Source organism: Terrapene carolina, unplaced genomic scaffold, assembly GCF_002925995.2.
Source record: "Terrapene carolina triunguis isolate 2854851 unplaced genomic scaffold, T_m_triunguis-2.0 Scaffold35098, whole genome shotgun sequence".
Taxonomy (NCBI): domain Eukaryota; kingdom Metazoa; phylum Chordata; order Testudines; family Emydidae; genus Terrapene; species Terrapene triunguis.
Genome location: NW_020699449.1, coordinates 9279070 through 9299955, shown reverse-complemented (window position 1 = coordinate 9299955; position 20886 = coordinate 9279070). Strand labels below are relative to the sequence as shown.

Below are 20886 nucleotides of genomic sequence, written 5' to 3'. Positions count from 1 at the left end.
TGAAACCAATGGAAATTTACAGTAATTTGATCCTACGGGGAGATTTTATTAGCCCTAAACAAAACTACAAGTCTCTCCTCAATAAAACCTTACAATAAAAGACGGTGTTACAGCGAGAGTAGATTGTAACATGCTATACCATCACACTGTACAAAAGAAAATAGGCTATAAAATTAAAGAGGAAAATATTTTCTGTGCTGCAGTGAATTCACTATATCCATTTGGTATAATTTCATAGCAGGGTAATGGATGGGAGAAGAAGAATGGAGATGATGGGATGTATCTCCATAGTTTGCATGTAATTTGAAGCCTGAACATTTGGACTGAATGTGGGTTGAGCATGGAGGGGACGCAGAGGTAAAATCCACCTGCATTTGAGGGCAGGTGTGAAGTTGCTCTGCTTTAACAGCCGTAGCCTTTTCATGCGAGTTGCATGGGTATTGTATCGGGCTAGGGCCAACAGAAAGACATAGAAGAGGCAAAGGCATCATTGCATAGCTGTTCCACCTGCATTCCCCTTGTGCAACTCCTAGCTGGTGCTTAAGCAGTGCAGAGAACTTTGCACAGAACTTCCATGGCTAAGGGAGAATTGCCCCCTCAATGAAGGGAGTGGTGACCACGTCAGAGCTGAATGCAGGGGCAGCTGAGCTTTCTTTGATTTAACCCAGTCTGTTGCTTTTCAGGATATCCTTCCTGCAGGATGTGTCCAAGGAAGTGGCTTTTGTTAGCATTTACTTTCTCCCCCTCGCCTCTCACTAGGCGCTTATCCCTGTGGCTTGTGTGTTTGGAAGCTGGTGATTTATTTTTTTCCCCGTTGGATCACTGCTGGGATTCCAAGAGTCTTTGGAAATGGATTGGACATATTTAAATGGACTTTTGGATTTGCTTTCTCCAGCTTATTGCACTTTAATATAAATGCTTGGGCAGATCTTCAAGTGTTTTTCACCAGTAAACTTGAGTTCTTATGTTCAGTTTTCCATGCTTGTCATTTTAGCTAATGTTTTTACTCGGCACTTTGGGCTCACGCACAGTTGAGAATATGCTATCAAAGAGGAGGAATGGAAGGAAAACCAGCCAGGATCTTCCACAGAAAGAAAATAAAGCTGAGCCAATAGGAGGGAACGACACAGATGTCTTCAATCAGAGAATGACTCTGAAGTCTTGTGTCTGTCCTGCACCATTCAGAGCGCGGCATCAGGTGACTGCAGTGACTCAGAAGTCTTTGGGGTTTGTGAGCCAAATAAAATTGTATGACAATGAGGGCTGCTGGGCTGGGGGGTTGATGATGCTTCTGTGGGGAGAAGATGCTTTGGTTGGTGGTGCTTTTCTCTTCTCCCCTCTGCGTTGTCCTCTACCCACACAGCCCTCAGTTCTGGGGCAGCACTGGTTCAATCGGCAGGGAAGCAGATTCCAAAGCCCCTCGAAGTACTGCTTCTTCTGCCTGGAGCCACGCAATGGACAAGTGTGGGGAAGAAAGGGGCCGAGGATCTGCTCTGGGATGATGGACAGGAGTGTATAGAGCTGGGGTGGAGGCAGGAGACACGGAGAGGGACAAGGGAGCATGCTACTCCTTCGCATCCAGCATACCTGGGTCCTAGTGAGTTTGCTGCTTTCTCAGATGGTACAGTGCAACTTACTTGCAACCCTCTCATAACCCGCTTCAAGACTGTGTCCCACTAGTTGTGAACTACTGGCCTGAGCACAGATCAGGACCCAGCAGGTCACCAGGCCTGACAACAGTGTGCTCTGTGGCTTGAGCAGGTCACCCAGGCATTCAGCATACAAGTTCAAAGAAAGTTCAGCAGATAAATCTGTCTTTAGGTGGCCAGGTTTTCAAAGATGTTGAGTACTGGGAGCTCTTATTGATTATAATATCAGCGATCAGGATGCCACAGCTCGGAACAGAAGGCTAATAATTTAGGTACCGACTTCTGGATTTAGGTTCCTAAATTTAGGACCCAGATTTGAATTTTTTGCCATAGTCCCCGAATGTCAAGAAAAGTGCTATATTGGGGGTGCAGGGTGGGGTTTGCAAAAGCATCAAAGGGTGCATCAACACAGCCCATGGAAGCGAACCTCCCAGCCTGGGTCAACCCAACAGACGTGGGTTAGCGGGGCTAGCGCCCTAAAAATAGCTGTGCAGACGGCCCTTTGAAGTTGTGGCTTAGGCTGGAGTTCGGCTCTCAAGCCCACCCCCCTCCCTACACTTCAGTGCCGAAGTGGCAATTTTAAAGCGCTATCTACCCAGCTATTTTCAGAGCCCCGCTGGCTTGCTCCTGCCTGCTGTGTAGACACCCTAAATGACTTAGGGGCACAAATCCCATTGTAAATCCATAGGATTTGGGCTCCTAAGGGCTCGTCTATACAAAAACACTTAGTATGCAGCAATCTGGGGGTGTAAACAGGAGTAGATCAAAGCGCACAGTAGATCAAAGTGGAGCCTTTATAATGCAGCAGCAGGGTCCACACGGACACTTAGTGCGGGTAGATATATACTCAGGGTTCAAATAGACAAGCCCTAAGTCACAAGGCACTTTTGAAAATCTTACCACAACTCCAAGACAAAGACTACGGTTAACTCTCCGATTTATGGATGCAAACAACGGTACGAGGGTTTGCACAGCAATCCCTACAATAACAAACCAACGAACTTTGCCTATAATGGAGACATTTTATATTTTGAAATGGAACAGACTTCCCTTTCAAGTGTCTAAGGGATACAGTAAAAGAACAGTTAGGAAAAAAATGACAACATATTGGTAAAAAAAGGTTTATGAAAAATGAAAGAGTATTACTAACCTACCATTTTACCAAGCGCACTCTGAAAAGCCTCAGCAAAGCTTTTTAGAAGGTTGCTGTCATCACATCGCGTTGCTCTGTAGAGCATCTCAAAAGACTTGAACCCATGATTTGCAAAACGATTTACTGAAAAGAGTTGGGGAAAGACGCTTTTATTGTTTGTGATTTTAGAGTAACAGTTTCAAAAGGATACTATGGACAGGATTATACTAAAATTATCTGAACTCAATGGGTTATCGTTAAATATAGGTCACAACAGAGGAATATAAGGACAGAAGAAAAAGCTGGTAAACTTGACTGTTACAATAAAATATATCCAACTACTTTCATCAGATAGAGCACAATGTGGCAACAACTGAAATCCATGGATAGTAATTACATTTCCAGTACACACACTGTATTGAACAATTTAGTGTAGAAGTTCCTAGCTATTAAATAACCATTGTTGACATGATTCAGCATTTTCCTAATGGAAAAGAATCTGTTCGTTTTATGGATTTTTTTTTAAACCATCAAACCTTTTAGCATGTATTTTTGAATACACCTGAGAGGGAGAAATTAATGCTTATTACTAATACAGCTTGGCTCCAAATGCAAAATTCTGATTCAGATTTCAAGCAACCCAAAACTCTGGGGTATTCAGATCAAGGATTTTGGGTTGACCCATAATTAGAACACCCTGACTTGTGTTGATGTCTATGGGGGCTACTTGTGTGAGAAAGGGAGTGTACAATCCATCACAAACATTGGCTTCATTTGAAGTATCTGGTCTATATTCAGATTTGGATTTCATATGACATCAGAGTTTGGCGCTGTCCAAGCTGAGGTTTTGATTGGACACATCTCAAATTAGAAACTTCTGATAAATACAGGTTGGATCACAATTTGGTTAAGATCAAGGGACTATATTTTGTGAAGTTATTTTTAATGCATTTTAATTTGCACAACTGCACTGGAATTTTGGCTGGGTTGAGAGAGTCTAGCTTGCCATAGATCAAAAAAACTTTTGTAAACAGCTTATTAAAGCTTCGTTATCCATTCCTCCAGTTGTAACAACACTGGGTAGTCTAGACCAGGGGTTCTCAAATTGTGGGTCAGGACCCCAAAGTGGGTCACAACCCCGTTTTAATGGGGTCACCTTGGTTGGTGTTAGACTTGTTAGGGCCCAGGGCTGAAGCCGAAGCCCAAGCCCCACCTCCTGGGGCCGAAGCCATAGGTACTGACTCCATGAGTACTCCGGGGCTGGAGCACCCACGGGGAAAAAATGGTGGGTGCTTAGCACCCACTGGCAGCTCCACGGGTCAGCACCTCCCCCTCCCTGCAGCGCCTCCTGGCCACCGGTGGGCCCCCTCAATCAGCGCCTCCCCTTCCCTCTCCACGCCTCCTGCTTGCTGTGAATAGCTGTTTCGCGGCGTGCAGGAAGCTGCGAGGGAGGGAGGAAGAGCTAGGATGTGGCGCGCTCGGGGGAGGGGGCATAACTGGGCAGGAAGAGGTGGAGTGGGGGCAGGAAGAGGTGGGGCCTTGGGGGAAGGGGTGGAGTAAGGGCAGGGCCTGGGGCAGAGCCAGGGGTCGAGCACCCCTCTGCACTTTGAAAAATCGGCACCTGTGGCCGAAGCTGAAACCCAAGGGTTTCAGGCCTGAGCAGCAGGGCTCAGGCTTCAGCTTCAGTCCTGGGCGGCGGAGCTCAGGTTACAGGCCCCCCCGCCTGGGGCTGAAGCCCTTGGGCTTGGGCTTGTCCCCTCTTTCCCCCCAAGGTGGTGGGGATCGGGTGGGCTCAGGCTTCGGTGCCCCCTCCTGGGGTCATGTGGTAATTTTTGTTGTCAGAAGGGGGTCACGGTGCAATGAAGTTTGAGAACCGCTGGTCTAGACAAATTATTTCAACCTTTTTTTTTTTTTTTTTTTAACCAACATGCCATGCAGATTTTGTTTCCATTGCTATCTTGTAAACCCCAAAGACTCAAATTTATTATTATATTTTATCCAGTTTATGAAACAATATATTGTAATCCTAAAACCCTTTTTGTACAAGGCTCTTAACAGTTCAGGGGAAGGGACAATAGAAAATTTATCATGTCAAACAGTTATAATTTCTAGTTATTGAATCACATTCCAAACTATAAATATTGTTGGAGACATTACAAGCTCATTTTAGAGCAGAAAAACAAAAGTTAATAATCAAAGTAAAACTCACAAGAGCAGTCAGGCCATTCAGTAGAATATGGTGGTTTCCAGATACCATCCTCATAGGCACAATAGTAGTTTTCAGTTGACCCTGCTGGAAAGTTATAACCATCCATGCAGCGTAATGTGCAGTTAACACCTGCTTCGTCTTCTATGCATATAAAATCCCCATGCTCTGGGGTAAAGGAAATTTCACAGGGAGAACCTGTGAAAAAATATATTCCGTTCACATAAGGATCGCTTTTAGAGTAATATAAACAAGTACACAGGAAACCCTGAGGGATAGGATTTTCAAAGCACTTGGTTTAATTCTGCTTCCCCTGAAATCAACAGGAGTATTACTATTGACTTCAATGGAAGGAAAATTAGGCAAATGTTAAGCACTTTTGAAAATCCCATCGTGGGAGTTTAAAATCCAGAAATGCAAAGGTTGAAAAAAAAACCAAGCACCAAAAGCATGGAAATGCAAAACTGAAAGCCCTGTATGCTTTTGCTTAAAACTGGGGTCTCTCTTTAGAGCATGCTAAATTATTCATCTATTAACATAAAACATAATATTAACTAGAACCTTTTACACAACCGTACACACAGTAAGTTACAGTACATTACATATAGTACCTGATTCTGATGTTAATCAGCCTTACACTGGTGGAATTCTATTGACTTTAGTGGAGTTACTCCTGATTTATGCTAGTGTATCAGTGATCAAAATCAGACCTATAATCTTCAGATTTGGGCAGATTTTTAAAGCCTCAGTAAAATATAATTAACAAGCCAAGTGTGAAGAAAATAGGTTTATAGTAGTTTTCAACTTGTTAGTGTTTGACGTTCAGTGGCCAAGAGTTTGAGATGATACTGAGTTTGAAATATCCAAGAGCTTGAAATAAAGCCAAATCAGAGAACAAGTGAAGTGAGCCTAATGTTCTAAACCCCAATATCTTTGAATCAATTAAAAAAATTGAATTAAATTTCACTCTAAAGTCTCTCAATATTCATAATTTTGAAACAACCAAATTTGTATTATTCAAACTTGGCTTGTTCTGTAGATCTCACTGAGACTTAAAAATCATTCCAAATCTGAAGACTGTATGTACTCCTGTAACTTACTGTTTCTAAGGATAGACACAAAATTCCAGTTTATACAATATTAAATATTATATTAATTAAATAATTTACCATGATGTAAAAGTGAGACCCAGTTTTAAGGCGTACGCAGTAGGGGGCCGAGTTAAAGTTGAATTTTCAACCGTAAATCTGCATTTGCTAACTTCTGAGTGATTGATTTTCTTAACTGATTGTTGGCCCGCTGGTTGAGGCTCTCTTTCTCCCCCGCCCCTCCCGCTTTTTTTCCTCCATATAATACATACCCCCATACTTATGCACACATATACATGTGTAACTCAATTATAAAGGCTAGAAAGTGTTCCGTTTCCTGTTAGGATATTAGCAGTTTATTAAAAAAAATCTGTCCAGAGAAATCTTCCATTCTGCTGAACAGAAAGTAGACCACATTTTAGGCTATGCTTCTTGTTGACAAATAATTGGACAACTGCCTGAAATTTTATTGGACTTCTGAGTAAAACCTTTAGTGGCTTTTATACCTATTTTGAATGTATGGAGTACACTACTCTGTTACTCCAGAGTTTTGCCATATAACTCAATTGATTTTATTGATCGACCTGATTTCACTGGAGTTACACTGGTGTAAAACAGTGAGACTGGAATGCAAAAGCATATTGGTGCTGTATACATATGCACATTTATAACAAGTATTATATTACACACACACTTGTTACTTACCAGTGAATTATTCATAGCACTGAACATTAAACTGACTGATGGTGACTGATATGTATAATTGCATTTTTACCAGTACTACATAATTTTGTGTCAATGGCCAGAAGACGATCAAATAACAAACCTTTGATGACAATGTGGATCTCACAAGTCCTGTTATTTCCTGAGGGGTCTGTGGCAGTGTATTGAACTGTTGTCTCTCCTTTGAGGAAGAGATCTCCAGGTGAATGACTTTTAGTGATAGTCAGGGCCGCTCCTAGAGTTGTTTAAAAAAAATCAATGAAAAGGTTTTTCTGGCCTAGTATATTGCAGCTGTCCCTACAGAGGCTGACTACACAATGGTCAATTTAGACTTTTTAATTTTCTCGGTAACAGATGTGCTCAACCATGGTAAGCACTGAATCAAACCTGTTCAAACTGGTATGTTGCTAAAAAATGATATCCTAATCCCAGGGGTGCCATGTAGGAACTGTATGGACCTAACCGCTCTTCGGCTGTTTCGAATATACTTGAGCTGCATTATCTCACCTGAGTTGTCCGAGAACTGAGGCTCCTCCCATGTTGCTCTGTACTCGTTCTCCAATACCTGAATTGGAGGTGGAGATCTGCATCTATCGATTACAGGGGATTCTACATCTAGAGAAGTTGAAGAGACAGCGTGAAATTTGATCACAGAACAGTAGACAAGTCATGGGTCAAACTCAGAGGTGATGTGAAGGGTGTTTTAAGTTCCACATCTGTAAAACTGGATAAGTGGGTGTGTGTTTGAGAGTAAGCTGCTGTAATATATATGCCAAAAGAATGGAAGTGCAGGGTTAGACCAGGAAAAGCATCAGAAGATAAATTAGGGAGAGTGGCTTTATTTTAAACTCTCTGGTTGAATGTCTTTCCTGCACAGTCCCACCCTTGGGCTGCCTTGTTGAGCAATGTAAACTATCTTACGCCCACTAAATAATGTATAATTTACTCCACTGTTTATTGTGCCTCTGAGGTTGGTCCATTGTCAGAAAAATTTACCAACAGTCTCCAGTTGACCAACAAGACTTTGGCTCAAGCTACATAAACAGCCACTTAAGTTTCCTAAAGCAGTGGTTTTCAACCTGTGGATCACGGACATCAGGAGGTCTGCCGACCCCCATCTAAAATTTCCAAATGGGTCCATACCGCCATTTAAAATTTTTTAGGGGTCCGCAAATGAAAAAAGGTTGAAAACCCACTGTCCTAAAACAACTGAGCTATCCTTGATAGAACACAGATAGCCACCAATTCATAATACCTAATTCACTGAATTTATCCGAGCGCTGGCTCTGACTGAGTTTAGTGATTAAAAATAACAGCAGACACCAAGGTATCAAGCCAAACACACACCAGAATGAGCGGATGCCATTCCAATAGAACGCTGGGCAAAATTCAGGAAGTGACATAAATATCATTTAAGTTAGACATCAGGTATGTGTCCCAGAGAATGGGTGTAAGTGGGAAAGCAGTGTAATTTATGCTGATTTGGCACTGAGCAAATATATGAAGTGAGTGTAATTCATATGTAGAAGCGGCAGGAGAGAGTGGGGTATCAGAAAAAGCAATGAACAGGAGGGTGTTATATAAACAGCCACCCTTTTACTCTAGCTTACATTGAAGTATCCCTATCACAATGAAGACTAAATTCAGTCCAGGTCTAACAGGAACAATACCCACTAAAGTCAATGGGAAAGGAGTTACATACACTTATGGAAGTCTGAATCTGGTCCCCAGAATAATAAACTGGTATAAGTAACACTTGCTCTGCATACAACTAAATGTCAAATTGGTACAAGTTGCACACATTTGCTAACCAACATGCACCGGATGTGTAACTTAAACTATCACCTACGTTATCATTGCTAAATATATCCCACCAAGTTTGAATTGCCTATGTATACTACTACCAAAGGGAACAAGAAATACATCAGCCAGATGGCTTGTTAAATGCGTAATTACAAATACAAGGGCCAGACTCTGCTGTCACAGGCTTTGTGGATTTCAGGTGCAACTCTGCTTGAAATTGGTGGAAAACTGGTGTGAGAGAAGAATTAGGCTCAACAGAGAACAACATTGCAGGTGCCATCACAACATGCCTCACCTCATATTTATCCATCAAAACCATCTCATGTTATGTACTTATTCAACAATTTATTTAAACTCATCAGCCAAGCCAAACTGCAGAAGGCAGAAAGTTGCCTTTCCCTTCATAAAGCTAAGATAGCGTCTCCCGCCACTGATAACCTCCCAGCTAACTCGACAGAGAAATATACCTTCTCGCCTCTATGCAGCAGCATCACTAGAACTAAGTGGACACTGCAAAAAAGGATTCAAGAACATTTGCTCAAAGACAAAAATTGCACATTGGCATCAACTGTATTCACCATCCATTTTATTTGCATTCTGTAAACTTTTCAAAGAGTGAATTTTTGTTCATAAGACAGTTCACTGAAAGAGAGAGCATGTCTCAAATACTTGGGCAAACAAATACTTGCATGATTTATCTCATTGGAAAAATGTGGTCATCTTGAAAGCTTGTTGTGGGTTTGGGAGACATTCAGTCAGGAATTAAAAACAATGGTCTGTGAGTAAACACAACACGCATGCCACATAACTAACCCTATTGCCTGCTTATGTTTTGACAGATTAATGCGCTTTATTTACGAAATGTGGGGAAGCCCCAAATTAAGAACAAATGCTTTAGCTGCAGCCAATCCAAATAGACAATCCAGCATTTGACAGCAATTACTATATTATGCAAATGATGGCCTCCATTCAGCCAGGCACTTATGCATGTGAATTCAACAGGACTATTCACATGCTTAAAATTAGGTGTGTGCTTAAATGCCCTGGTGAATCAGAGCCTCCTTCTGCACAAATGAAAGTTTTATCTTTGTCAGAATCCTTCCCAGGTACTGCTGAATAGCACTTACCAATAACCTTGACACTGAATGTGCAGCTTGCCTGATTGTCGGACTTGTCCACTGCTATGTAAGTGATCACAACTTCTCCAATGGGGAAAAGAGAAGGTGGTACAAAAGCTGGAGTAACGTGAATTGAGACCTTTTAGAGGAACAGACGTTTGTTATTTAAACACACACATGGGTCAGTAATCACATATTTGTATTTTACAAAATGTGCATGTAATGTAATCCTTTGAAATTAAACCTCTACATGTTTGGATGCATGTAGATTTGATTCTCATTTACACTAAGAATGCTTTATATCCTTTAGCAGTTTAGAAGAGCCATAAATTGTGCATAAATTACATTTACACCCTCTTACAGGCTTCTTCATATGGCCAAAGTAATGCAAGGGACCTTAATATAAATGAGAATCAGGCCCACACGAATGTAAGCAGCTCAACTGGGAATCAAAGTTTTCACTGGCCAGAGTTGTAACTCAGAGAACATTACTCTTTACAAAACAGTTTGGGGGAAAATTCTGCCATTGGATACACACGTAGACCACCCATTGTTGTAATCATTGGGCTACAAATTTAGCCCAATTGTGAGCTCAACTGTAAAAAGCACATGAAAGTTCATAAGTTGTTACAATAACCCCTAATAACAAATGTTGATGGGAAAAGGTACGAAAGGGTGACAAAAAGACTGTATTAGTCCCAACAAAAAGGCCTACTGATATAACTCAAGGACTATGCTAAGATCATGCTTGGTAAACAAGAAAAGCATGGAACCAGAAATCAGTGAACCAAAATTGGTGTGTCTGAAAGTAGGCCTAATTGGTGGACAAAATAATGAGGGGATGATCTATTTCTCCCACCATTCCCTTGAGGGGTCCTTAAAGAAAGAGACTTGGGGAGAAAAATTGGCTACTAGAGTGAGCTTCACCCTCATGGCAGCCACCCCCACCATCTCCATGAAGACCCCATGCCTTCGTCATCCTGATCCTGACCAGACTGGGCCAAAGAGAGGGACCCAGATGACATCGCCACCTCCCCTGGCTCCAGCTGAATTCCACCCGGGATGAAACGGGATTAGACTTTAAGAACAGCTCCAGCCCAACTCAAATAACTTCTTCTCTTGTCCCCAAAAGGACAGTTATTACCATCTTTGATACCATCTAAGTCAGTGATTCTCAACCAGGGGTATGGGTACCCAGGGGGCTACGCAGAGGTCCTTCAGCAGGTACATCAACTCATCTAGATATCTGCCTAGTCTTACAACAGGCTACATAAAAAGCACTAGTGAAGTCAGTACAAACTAAAATTTCATATAGAGAATGACTTGCTTATACTGCTCTATATACTATACATGGAAATGTAAGTACAATATTTATATTTCAATTGATTTATTTGATAATTATATGGTAAAAATGAGAAAGTAAGCAATTTTTCAGTAATAGTGTGCTGTGACACTTTTGTATTTGTGTGTCTGTTTTTGTAAATAAGTACGGTAGTTTTCAAGTGAGGTGAAACTTGGGGGTACGCAAGACAAACCGGACTCCTGAAAAGAGTTCAGCAGTCTGGAAAGGTTGAGAGCCACTGAATAAGAGACTGTCAGACTAAGGGGCGGGGCTGGCTTCAGGCACCAGCTCAGCAAGCAGGTGCTTGGAGAGGCCAAGGGAAAGGGCTGGCACATCCGGCTCTTCCGCGGCAATTCGGCGACGGCTCCCTCAGTCGCTCTCGGAAGGACCTGGCGCCGAAGTGCCGCCGAAGAAGAAAGCGGCACAGTGGAGCTGCCGCTGAAGTGCCGCCAATCACGATCACGGCTTTTTTTTTTTTCTTTTTCCCCGCCGCTTGGGGCGGCAAAAACCCTGGAGCTGGCCCTGCTAAGGGGTTTTTCCTTCTAAAAACTTTCTCCAGCAAAAGTGAACAAGGGATGTTTTTAAAACAAAAGCCTTACTTAATACTTTACATTTCAAATGCTTTAACTGTTTTTCCTTCTTTTCTTTACCTTTAATAAAAAAGTCAAAAGGATTTTAATGGTGTGTTTGCCATGTTACTAAGCAGGCTGAAATCTCTGTTTACCAGACTTGGATCTTGTTTAACATTGGACAGTGATTCGATTATGTTAGCACCTTTGGCCTGGACAGTCCATCTAAATTAATACACCACCACCTACTTCAGTGGAAGTTGCTGGCCTGTATATGAAGCTTGATCATGGTAAAGAAATGGGATCGTATTTCTTGTATGGTGCTGTGATGAGTTTTCACTTATCACAGTGGGCTCTTTTTAGCCTTTGAGTGTTATGAGTTGGTTTATTTCCTCGAGGAAGGACCGGATCTTATGGAAGGCAGAGTACTAAACTCCTTCATATTCTGAGCTCCTTTTTAAAATGCCATTCTGTATTTAATAAACAAGGAGCCATTCTTTCTTTTGACTGCATAAATTAACTGTACAGAACTGTATGCATACAAAAACACCACACAGGGTATTCAGTAACCACATAAATCTAACAGAGAAAATGCTGAATTCTGAAGATACTAGTTTACAACAGTTCTCTCTACTTCTTCTCACCAAGAAACAAGATATTCTAATGGCTTAGCGACATTTCAGAGCTCTAAAACAGCTACCTGAAAAGGGATTGCATCAAAATAAAGTGTATATCTTTTAGCTCTACCTCATCTCCAGAGTTATCCTTTGCTATTGGAACCTGCCAGCTAATATTAGCAGAGTTATGATGTTCCAGAGTCCTGGCCTCAATATTGTCTGGACAGCTGATTTGAGGAGCTTCAAAATCTAATCGAGAGAGAGAGAGAAAAAATCAATAATGGTTACTCAGTTGGCTTGCTGTGTGCATTGTTTATCAAGGTGACTAGTATCATCTCATTATTTCATTTTGCACCTGTTTGCTTTCTCCACCTCTTACCTATATTCTTACACTTCGATTGCAAGCTCTTCAGGGTGGGCACTGTCTCTTCATTAGATTTTTGTACAGAGCCTAGCACAGTGGGTCATTGGATTCTAGGCGTTATCATACTACAAATAATACTAATAGAACGAGGGTTTGTTTTAACACCACAGTTGCCTTTTATTAAAACAACACATCTATTCATCGATGAGGAATGGCTACTTTATTCCCCTATTTCTTGACAAGAAGTTATGAACTCATATCAAAAGTGATTGAGCTTTAATTACCCTAAAAATACACCATTTTTTAAGGTCATGGCACAAAAATTTGTTTTATGGGGATTCTGGTGGGAAAGTGGGAGAATCAAAATGACACCTATAGTTTTGCTTATAATCATTTGCAAAGTCAGTGTAATTCTTTGCATGTTTTTTGTTTATAAATACTTCATTTTCTCAAACAAAAGCACATTCAGTCCCAGAAGACAAGCATTCCCAAGAAGGACTATCGAAACCCAGCAGTTTGTTGTATTCACACAACTTTGGGGAACTCCGATTGGCAGCTTCATCAGGACAAATCTTCAGCAGGTATAAATTGCCATAACTTCTCTGAAGGCAATGGAGTCACATTGCTTCACACCAGCTAAGGATCTGGCCCCAGGGGTCAGCAACCTTCGGCACGTGGCCCATCAGGGTAATCCGCTGGTGGGCTGCAAGACATGTTGTTTACATTGACCGTCCGCAGGCCCGGCCCCCCCACAGCTCCCAGTGGCCGCGGTTCACCGTTCCCGGCCAATGGGAGCTGTAGGAAGCGGCGGCCAGCATGTCCCTGCCAGGGCCGGCTCTAGGATTTTTGCCGCCCAAGGCAAAGACAATTTTGGCCGCCCCCCCCCCCGGCCCCGCCTCAACTCCGCCCCTTCCCCAAATCCCCAGCCCTGCCTCCTCCCCCCAGGCTCTCAAGCCTAGGAGGGAGGGAGGGGGAGAAGCGGCACGCGAAACGGCTGTTTCGCGCCCCGCGGCCGCTCGGGATCTCCCCCTCCCTCCCAGGTTTGAGAGCCTGGGAGGGAGGGGGAGACTCCGAGTGGCCGCGGAGCGGGCGCCGCTTCTCCCCCTCCCTCCCAGGCTCTCAAGTCTGGGAGGGAGGGAGGGAGGGGGAGCAGCGGCGCGCGAGACGGCCGCTCGGGATCTCCCCCTCCCTCCCAGGTTTGAGAGCCTGGGAGGGAGGGGGAGACCCCGAGCCGAGGCGGTGCGCGAATCAGCTGTTTCGCGCGCCGTGGCAGCAGCAGCGGAGGTGAGCTAGGGCGGCCGGGGCACATTTTTAGGGGTGGCATTCTGGCGCCGGCCATGCCGCCCCTAAAAATGTGCCACCCCAAGCACCAGCTTGATTTGCTGGTGCCTAGAGCCGGCCCTGGTCCCTGCGGCCCACACCGCTTCCTACAGCCCCCATTAGCTGGGAACGGCGAACCACAGCCACTGGGAGCTGCGGTGGCTGTGCCTGTGGATGGGGGTAAATGTAAACAACATGTCTCGTGGCCCGCTACTGGATTACCCTGATGGGCTGCGTGCCGAAGGTTGCTGACCCCTGATCTGGCCTATTGTCATCAAGAGTTCTTTCACATGAACCCGAAAAAACAAGTGAAACTCCAGTAAATCCTGTTGAAACCTGACCATTTCATCACTAAATCAGTGACTCATCCCAGCTATTCCCCACTCAAAAATCTCCTATTCCCACCACAGGCTCCACCTTTTATTCCAATAGTTCTCAGGAGTTCCCTATGAGTGAGGAGCATTCTGGAGCATCTCAGTCTAAGAATGGGGAAAACTACTTAAAACGGCAGCATTGAAACCAGAATATTCTCCATCCTGCTGATGTGGAATGCAAGGGGTGGGTTTTCTGCATCACCACGGAAGACATTTCATATGGATGCAGAGGCGGGTGGAAAACTAGCTCAGGGGCTGCCTCCACAATCTGAACCACCAAAAAAAAGTGCATGAGGAAATAGGTCAGCAGTCCATCCCTGAAGACATTAGAAGGGAAGGAGCAGTGCAGGTGTAACACTGACAGACCCCGGTCGTCAGTGGGCGGGATCGAACCTGAGACCGCTGGAGCTTAGTGCATGAGCCTCTACTGCATGAGCTAAAAGCCACATGGCCATTAGCTAAGGCTGTAGAGCAGACTCGTTAATCTCTCTCTAAGTGGTCTCGGTGCCACTACATGGGACAGGGCACCAAACCCAGGAGGCGTGGGGGTTACACAGGGTCTCCCGTGAGCTAATGTCCCAGGATATGTTATAGAGAATGTGCGCGTGTGGATGTGCATATGTTTGTGAGTGAGTGTGCATGTGTGAGGGAGATGGTGGGATTGCTACTGGAGGGAAATAATTCAGACCAGCGTAAGTCTTCTCTGAGGTTTGCCAAACCTTGGCATGTTTCACAGTATGAATTAATATGCCCCATAATTAGGTCCCCTCTAAAGAGAAGGTAGCCAGAGACAAGGGAGGCACGTTGGGAATAGGCTCGTGGAGATGAGAGTGAGAGGTGGACAGAAATAATTTGGTATTCCAACTATTTATTATAATAACTTTTCATCTGAAAAACTCGCGCATCTTTATAAAAATGGCTACAAATTCCTGTTCCCACTGAAGTCAATGACTAAACTCCAATGGAGTCCTGCGTGACAAGGATGGAGTCTATTAACTAGTTAAGCTCAAAACATCCCTGAAAGATGGCTCACTTAACCTACCACTGAAAGGCAGCACCCTCTTGGCCAGAATTTGAAAAGTTGTTTAGTATTATTAACAGTACACAACAACATTATTTTAGGATAGGAGCATAGAAGAACATTATGCCTAACTGAAACTGCATGAGGCAACTTAAGCAGACAGAATGTAATTACCAAAGTAAAAACTTGATTAATGTAAAAGATTAACACCTCTCCTCTTACAACAAGTGCCATGGGAGCTTTTATGTCCACAGGTGTGTGAGACCTCAACTTTACATCTAATTAGAGCAAGAGAACAGTGCTTTCTAGCACCGTGCTGGGGCATGGTCTAGAACTGACTCCAAGGGAAGAGTGCTCTGACTGAATGGCTGCTGTGACTAATTTCTGCTGCTAAACAAAGGTTCCACATGTGACAAATGGCCTCCTCCAGTTTCAGAGAGTTTCTGTTTCACTAGCAATGGGTGCAATCTGTGCTGCACGGCCAACAACAGTTAAGTCCCCAGTTACTCTCACAAAACCCAAAGCACTTTGTTATCCTGGCATGGAGCCTCTCCAAACACTGCAGCGGGATTATTTCATTACTGGAGTGCTCTTTGATAAATGGTCTCCAGTCTCACTAGGCAACGACAACAACGTTCACCTCTGAACCCTTTATGCCCGAGAGGCCTTAAACCAGCTAAAGAACTGACGCCTCTTATTACTTTGCTAGAGATATTTACATTTCAAACTATAACTCCGGTAATTAAAATTCCATGATGAAGACTGCATTAACAATAAATACAAGCCACTTTGCCTTCCTCTGAAGAAATTTTTCATAGCAAGCACACTCTTTGAAACAACTTCCAATTGTGTTTCACACTCCCAGGACCATGGACTTTCAGCTGTAGCAAATTCCAGTTAAAAGTGAAGTTCTGAAGAAAGGCTAATAATAGGCAGTGAGCAAACAGATTATTTTGGATAAGTGAAGTATTTTGGCTACATAATACATATAAACAACAAAGAGAACTAAGCAGGGACATGTTTTCTTTGTATAAAATTCAACAGATTGCAACTGCCCTCATCTTCACTAGAAACGTTCAGTTTTCAGAGACTACTGATATCTCTTATTTTAGGGTTTCACACTGTTGCCCATCACAGTAGACCTTGGGTGCCTGGTCTCAATACACACGGCTTCATCTTGATCCAAACAGCCTTGTCACCTTGTGGTGTGATCCCATCAGATATTATAAGTAGGGCTGTCAAGCAATTACAAAAATTAATCGCGCGATTTAATTGCATTGTTAAACAATAATAGAATACCATTTATTTACATATTTTTGGATGTTTTCTACATTTTCAAATATATTGATTTCAATTACAACACAGAATAAAAAGTGTACAGTTTTGATTGCAAGTATTTGGACTGTAAAAAACCCAAAAGAAATAGCATTTTTCAATTCACCTAATACAAGTACTGTAGTGCAATCTCTTTATCGTGAAAGTTGAACTTACAAATCTAGAATTATGTACAAAAAAACTGCATCAAAAATAAAACAATGTAAAATTTTTGAGCCTGCAGGTCCACTCAGTCCTACTTCTTGGTCAGTCAATCGCTCAGACAAACAAGTTTGTTTACATTTGCAGGAGATAATGCTGCCTGCTTCTTGTTTGCAATGTCACCTGAAAGTGAAAACCGGCATTCTCATGGCACTGTTGTAGCCGGCATTGCAAGATATTTACGTGCCAGATGTGCTAAAGATTCATATGTCCCTTCATGCTTCAGCCACCATTCCAGGGGACATGCGTCCATGCTGATGACGGGTTCTGCTCGATAACAATCCAAAGCAGAGCGGACCGACGCATGTTCATTTTCATTTTCTGAGGCAGGTGCCACCAGCAGAAGGTTGATTTTCTTTTTTGGTGGTTCGGGTTCTGTAGTTTCTGCATCAGAATGTTGCTCTCAAGGCTTCTGAAAGCATGCTCCACACCTCGTCCCTCTCAGATTTTGGAAGGCACTTCAGATTCTTAACCCTTGGGTCGAGTGCTATAGCTATCTTTAGAAATCTTACATTAGGACCTTGTGTTTTGTCAAATCTGCAGTGAAAGTGTTTTTAAAATGAACAACATGTGCTGGGTCATCATTCAAGACTTCTATAACATGAAATATGTGGCAGAATGCGGGTAAAATAGAACAGAGGACATACAATTCTCCCCCAAGGAGTTCAGTCACAAATTTAATTAATGCATTATTTTTTTAACGAGTGTCATCAGCATGGAAGCATGTCCTCTGGAATGGTGGCCGAAGCATGAAGGGGCCTACGAATGTTTAGCATATCTGGCACGTAAATACCTTGCAATGCCGGCTACAAAAGTGCCACGCAAATGCCTGTTTTCACTTTCTGGTGACATTGTAAATAAGAAGTGGGCAGCATTATCTCCCATAAATGTAAACAAACTTGTTTGTCTTAGCGATTGGCTGAACAAGAAGTAGGTCTGAGTGGACTTGTAGGCTCTGAAGTTTTACATTGTTTTGTTTTTGAGTGCAGTTATGTAACAACAACAACAAAAATCTACATTTGTAAGTTGCACCTTCACGACAAAGAGGTTGCACTACAGTACCTGTATGAGATGAATTTAAAAATATTATTTCTTTTATCATTTTTACAGTGCAAATATTTGTAATAAAAATATTCACTTTGATTTCAATTACAACACAGAATACAATATATATGAAAATGTAGAAAAACATCCAAAATATTGAAGAAATTTCAATTAGTATTCTATTGTTTAACAGTGCGATTAAAACTGCGATTAATCGTGATTAATTTTTTAAATCGCGATTAATTTTTTTGAGTTAATCGTGTGAGGTAAATGCGATTAATTGACAGCCCTAATTATAAGTTATGCCTAGTCCATATTTGCATGGAAGAACTTCCAGGAGCATGGAGGCTGCTGCTGATTCAGTAGGTGGGACTCTACCCTCCAAGTCAATACTGAAACAACGCACTAGGGATCATTATGCTGCTGGAGGTGCGGTGTTTAGGATAAGTAGTAATATCAAGGTTCCCACTACTTATGGCCATTAAACAACAGAAATCCTGTGGCACTTTCTGTAGTGATGTGCTAAGTAACTGTTATAACTCTGTTTTTTGTAATGTGCCCTTACATTTCTAAAGAGTCTACCTGCCTCTCTGCTGGTAGGCCCTCCATTCTGTTTCAGGTGCAGAATGTCACAGAGAAAAATGCCAGGCATTCAAACTGAAAGTATATTTGTGTATGAAAAAAAAAAAATCTAATATTTTCTGAAAGGGCTCGGTGTTCATGCCAGAGCCCTGGCCAAATTCATACTAATGTAATTAAATTTTTACCATCTACACTTCCTGTGCAGCTTCAGTTAATTACAGCATTCTTCGCTGTGTGCCCTAAAGTTTCTAGTGCCAGGGCCGCCTGGGGGTGTGTGTGTAAATGGGGCAATTTGTCCCAGGCCCCGGACCCCGCAGGGGCCCCGCGAGCCCTGGCCCGGCGGCGGTCCAGGTCTTCAGCGGCATTTCGGCAGCGGGGGGCCCTTCAGTGCTGCTGAAGACCCGGAGCGACTGAAGGGCCCCCCGCCGCCGCAATGTCGCCGAAGACCCGGACCGCCGCTGGGTGAGTACAAGCACCGCAGCTCCCCCGCTTTGCCCCAGATCCCCTGAATCCTCTGGGCGGCCCTGGCTAGTGCCTCACTCCGGAGGGTGCTCTGATATACTGGGATAAAACACCTTCATATATCTTGCATATTAGTATAAGTTTCCATAGCACTTAAGGAACCTTGAGATAAAAGGAACTATATAAACACATGCTATCCCATTGATATTTTTACTGTTATTATATTGTTTGGTTTCACTTTGGCCATCTCTAAAGCCTAGGTTTTTCTCCTCTTCATTCTTCAATTTATAATTTAACTTTTTCTCCCAGGCCTTAAAGTCACATAGTACCACGAACCCCAACAAAACAGGACACCTGGGATGGTCTCCAGAGGGCTGACTGATGGTGAGGTGCATCATAAATGTACCTGAACAATCTTGCTGAACTAATAAATATTAAATTCTATTGTCAGTCAATAGCGGAAGCAGTACATTTTGAAGATCACTTTAATCAGGCTTTGCCTCAGGTTCAAACACATCTTTATCTGTCTCTCTGCAATCCCCTTCCCTCTGAACCCACATCTACATGCAGTGGAAATTATTGTTCAGGTCTATACCTTTACATAGAGCCTTTTGGACATTTTCACTCCATCTCCCAGAAGGAATGCATCTCAGTTCTTCTCTAACCCCAGACAAGGTGAATCCCCGGGGGCAGCTCAACTGGCACACTGTTCCAGATTTTGATGGTTCCTGTCCACAACTTGATGGATGTACTGTCACACTCTCAGGTTTCTGGAAGATGGGGCAATGCACCTCTACAGGAAGTAAACACACAAATGTCAGCGGACACAGAAACTACACACATCCAAAGTTACCAGCAATTAAGAACCCCATAATAGGATGTAGAAAAGGAATCTGAAACTTGTTCTAAAATTCACTGCAACTCAGCCCCATTGACGATCTCTACTAATAAGGTATTTTTCACTCAGCCTTTATGAAGGATAAAATGTTTCAGATAGCCTGGAAAATTCTGTTATATTTATTATCTTCCTTGTATTGAATGAGTTACATTGTGCTTTGAAGGCCAAACATTGATTTTACTACTGAGACTTCCCCCTGTGACAAGAATAGGTAAAACTCAGATTGGATTTTTATGGACATTTGAAATGGGTGCTGGAATTCAGGTGAGTTCTTATGGTTGCAGGAGTTCTCTTTCAGTAAATTACAACCATTGGCAATATCCTCATGAGACAAATCAGGTTTGGCTCCACCCCCTTGTATCAGGTCTGCTCCTTTTTCTTCAATTCACCATTTACCTTTTTTTTTTTTTTGCTGCTGGAATCACACCACAGCTTTGTACAAGAATCTATTAATTTCACCTGTTCCTATTTTGTTGTCTCATTGTCACAATACAGATATTGAAGTGTCATTATGAGCAGTTTGCTGCACACTAACTACAAAGAACCATTTCTACAATGCCATGAAATGAGAACTAAGAGGTACAACAACGTTACTAAAACAAAAAAGTCATTAAAATTTGTTTATTTCAGGTTTCATTACATGCTCAATCACCTTGTGTTTGTGAAATGGCTTGTAAGTGAACCTACATCCAGTTTCAAATTATTATAGGCTGATATCTGATTTTGTTCAAACCTAAAATATGAACCGGAACTCAGGGAACTATACATGGCAACCAAAGAACAATTTGCTGGTTTCCATGTAAACGTAAAGTTCCAAGTTTAGCAAATGTTGACTATGGATTTGCAGGGACCAAAAACGTACCTTAATGTTATGAAATGTTTTGTGACTAGGGGAGGTCAAATATTTTCAAATTGTGAAGAAAAAATTAATCAAAATTTGAAATTTCCAAAAATAAAATGGGGTGGGAGGAAGGAGGGAGGGAAATGATTACATTTTCACCAACACTTTATCCTGTTTTTCAACCGGCCATATTTATT

At 42.5% G+C, this 20886-nt stretch overlaps 1 protein-coding gene across 1 annotated transcript in view; it reads right to left on the bottom strand.

Moving 5' to 3' along the window:
• Positions 1 to 20886, bottom strand: part of LOC112117246 (sushi, von Willebrand factor type A, EGF and pentraxin domain-containing protein 1) — a 166130-nt gene that overhangs the window by 87870 nt on the left and 57374 nt on the right. The window contains exons 7-13 of the mRNA XM_026646539.2: positions 19546 to 19743; positions 12378 to 12496; positions 9729 to 9858; positions 7306 to 7413; positions 6902 to 7033; positions 4991 to 5185; positions 2804 to 2925 (exon numbers count right to left, since the gene is read on the bottom strand). Of these exons, the coding sequence (XP_026502324.1) occupies positions 2804 to 2925; positions 4991 to 5185; positions 6902 to 7033; positions 7306 to 7413; positions 9729 to 9858; positions 12378 to 12496; positions 19546 to 19743 (1004 nt within the window). The remainder of the gene's footprint in view (positions 1 to 2803; positions 2926 to 4990; positions 5186 to 6901; positions 7034 to 7305; positions 7414 to 9728; positions 9859 to 12377; positions 12497 to 19545; positions 19744 to 20886) is intronic.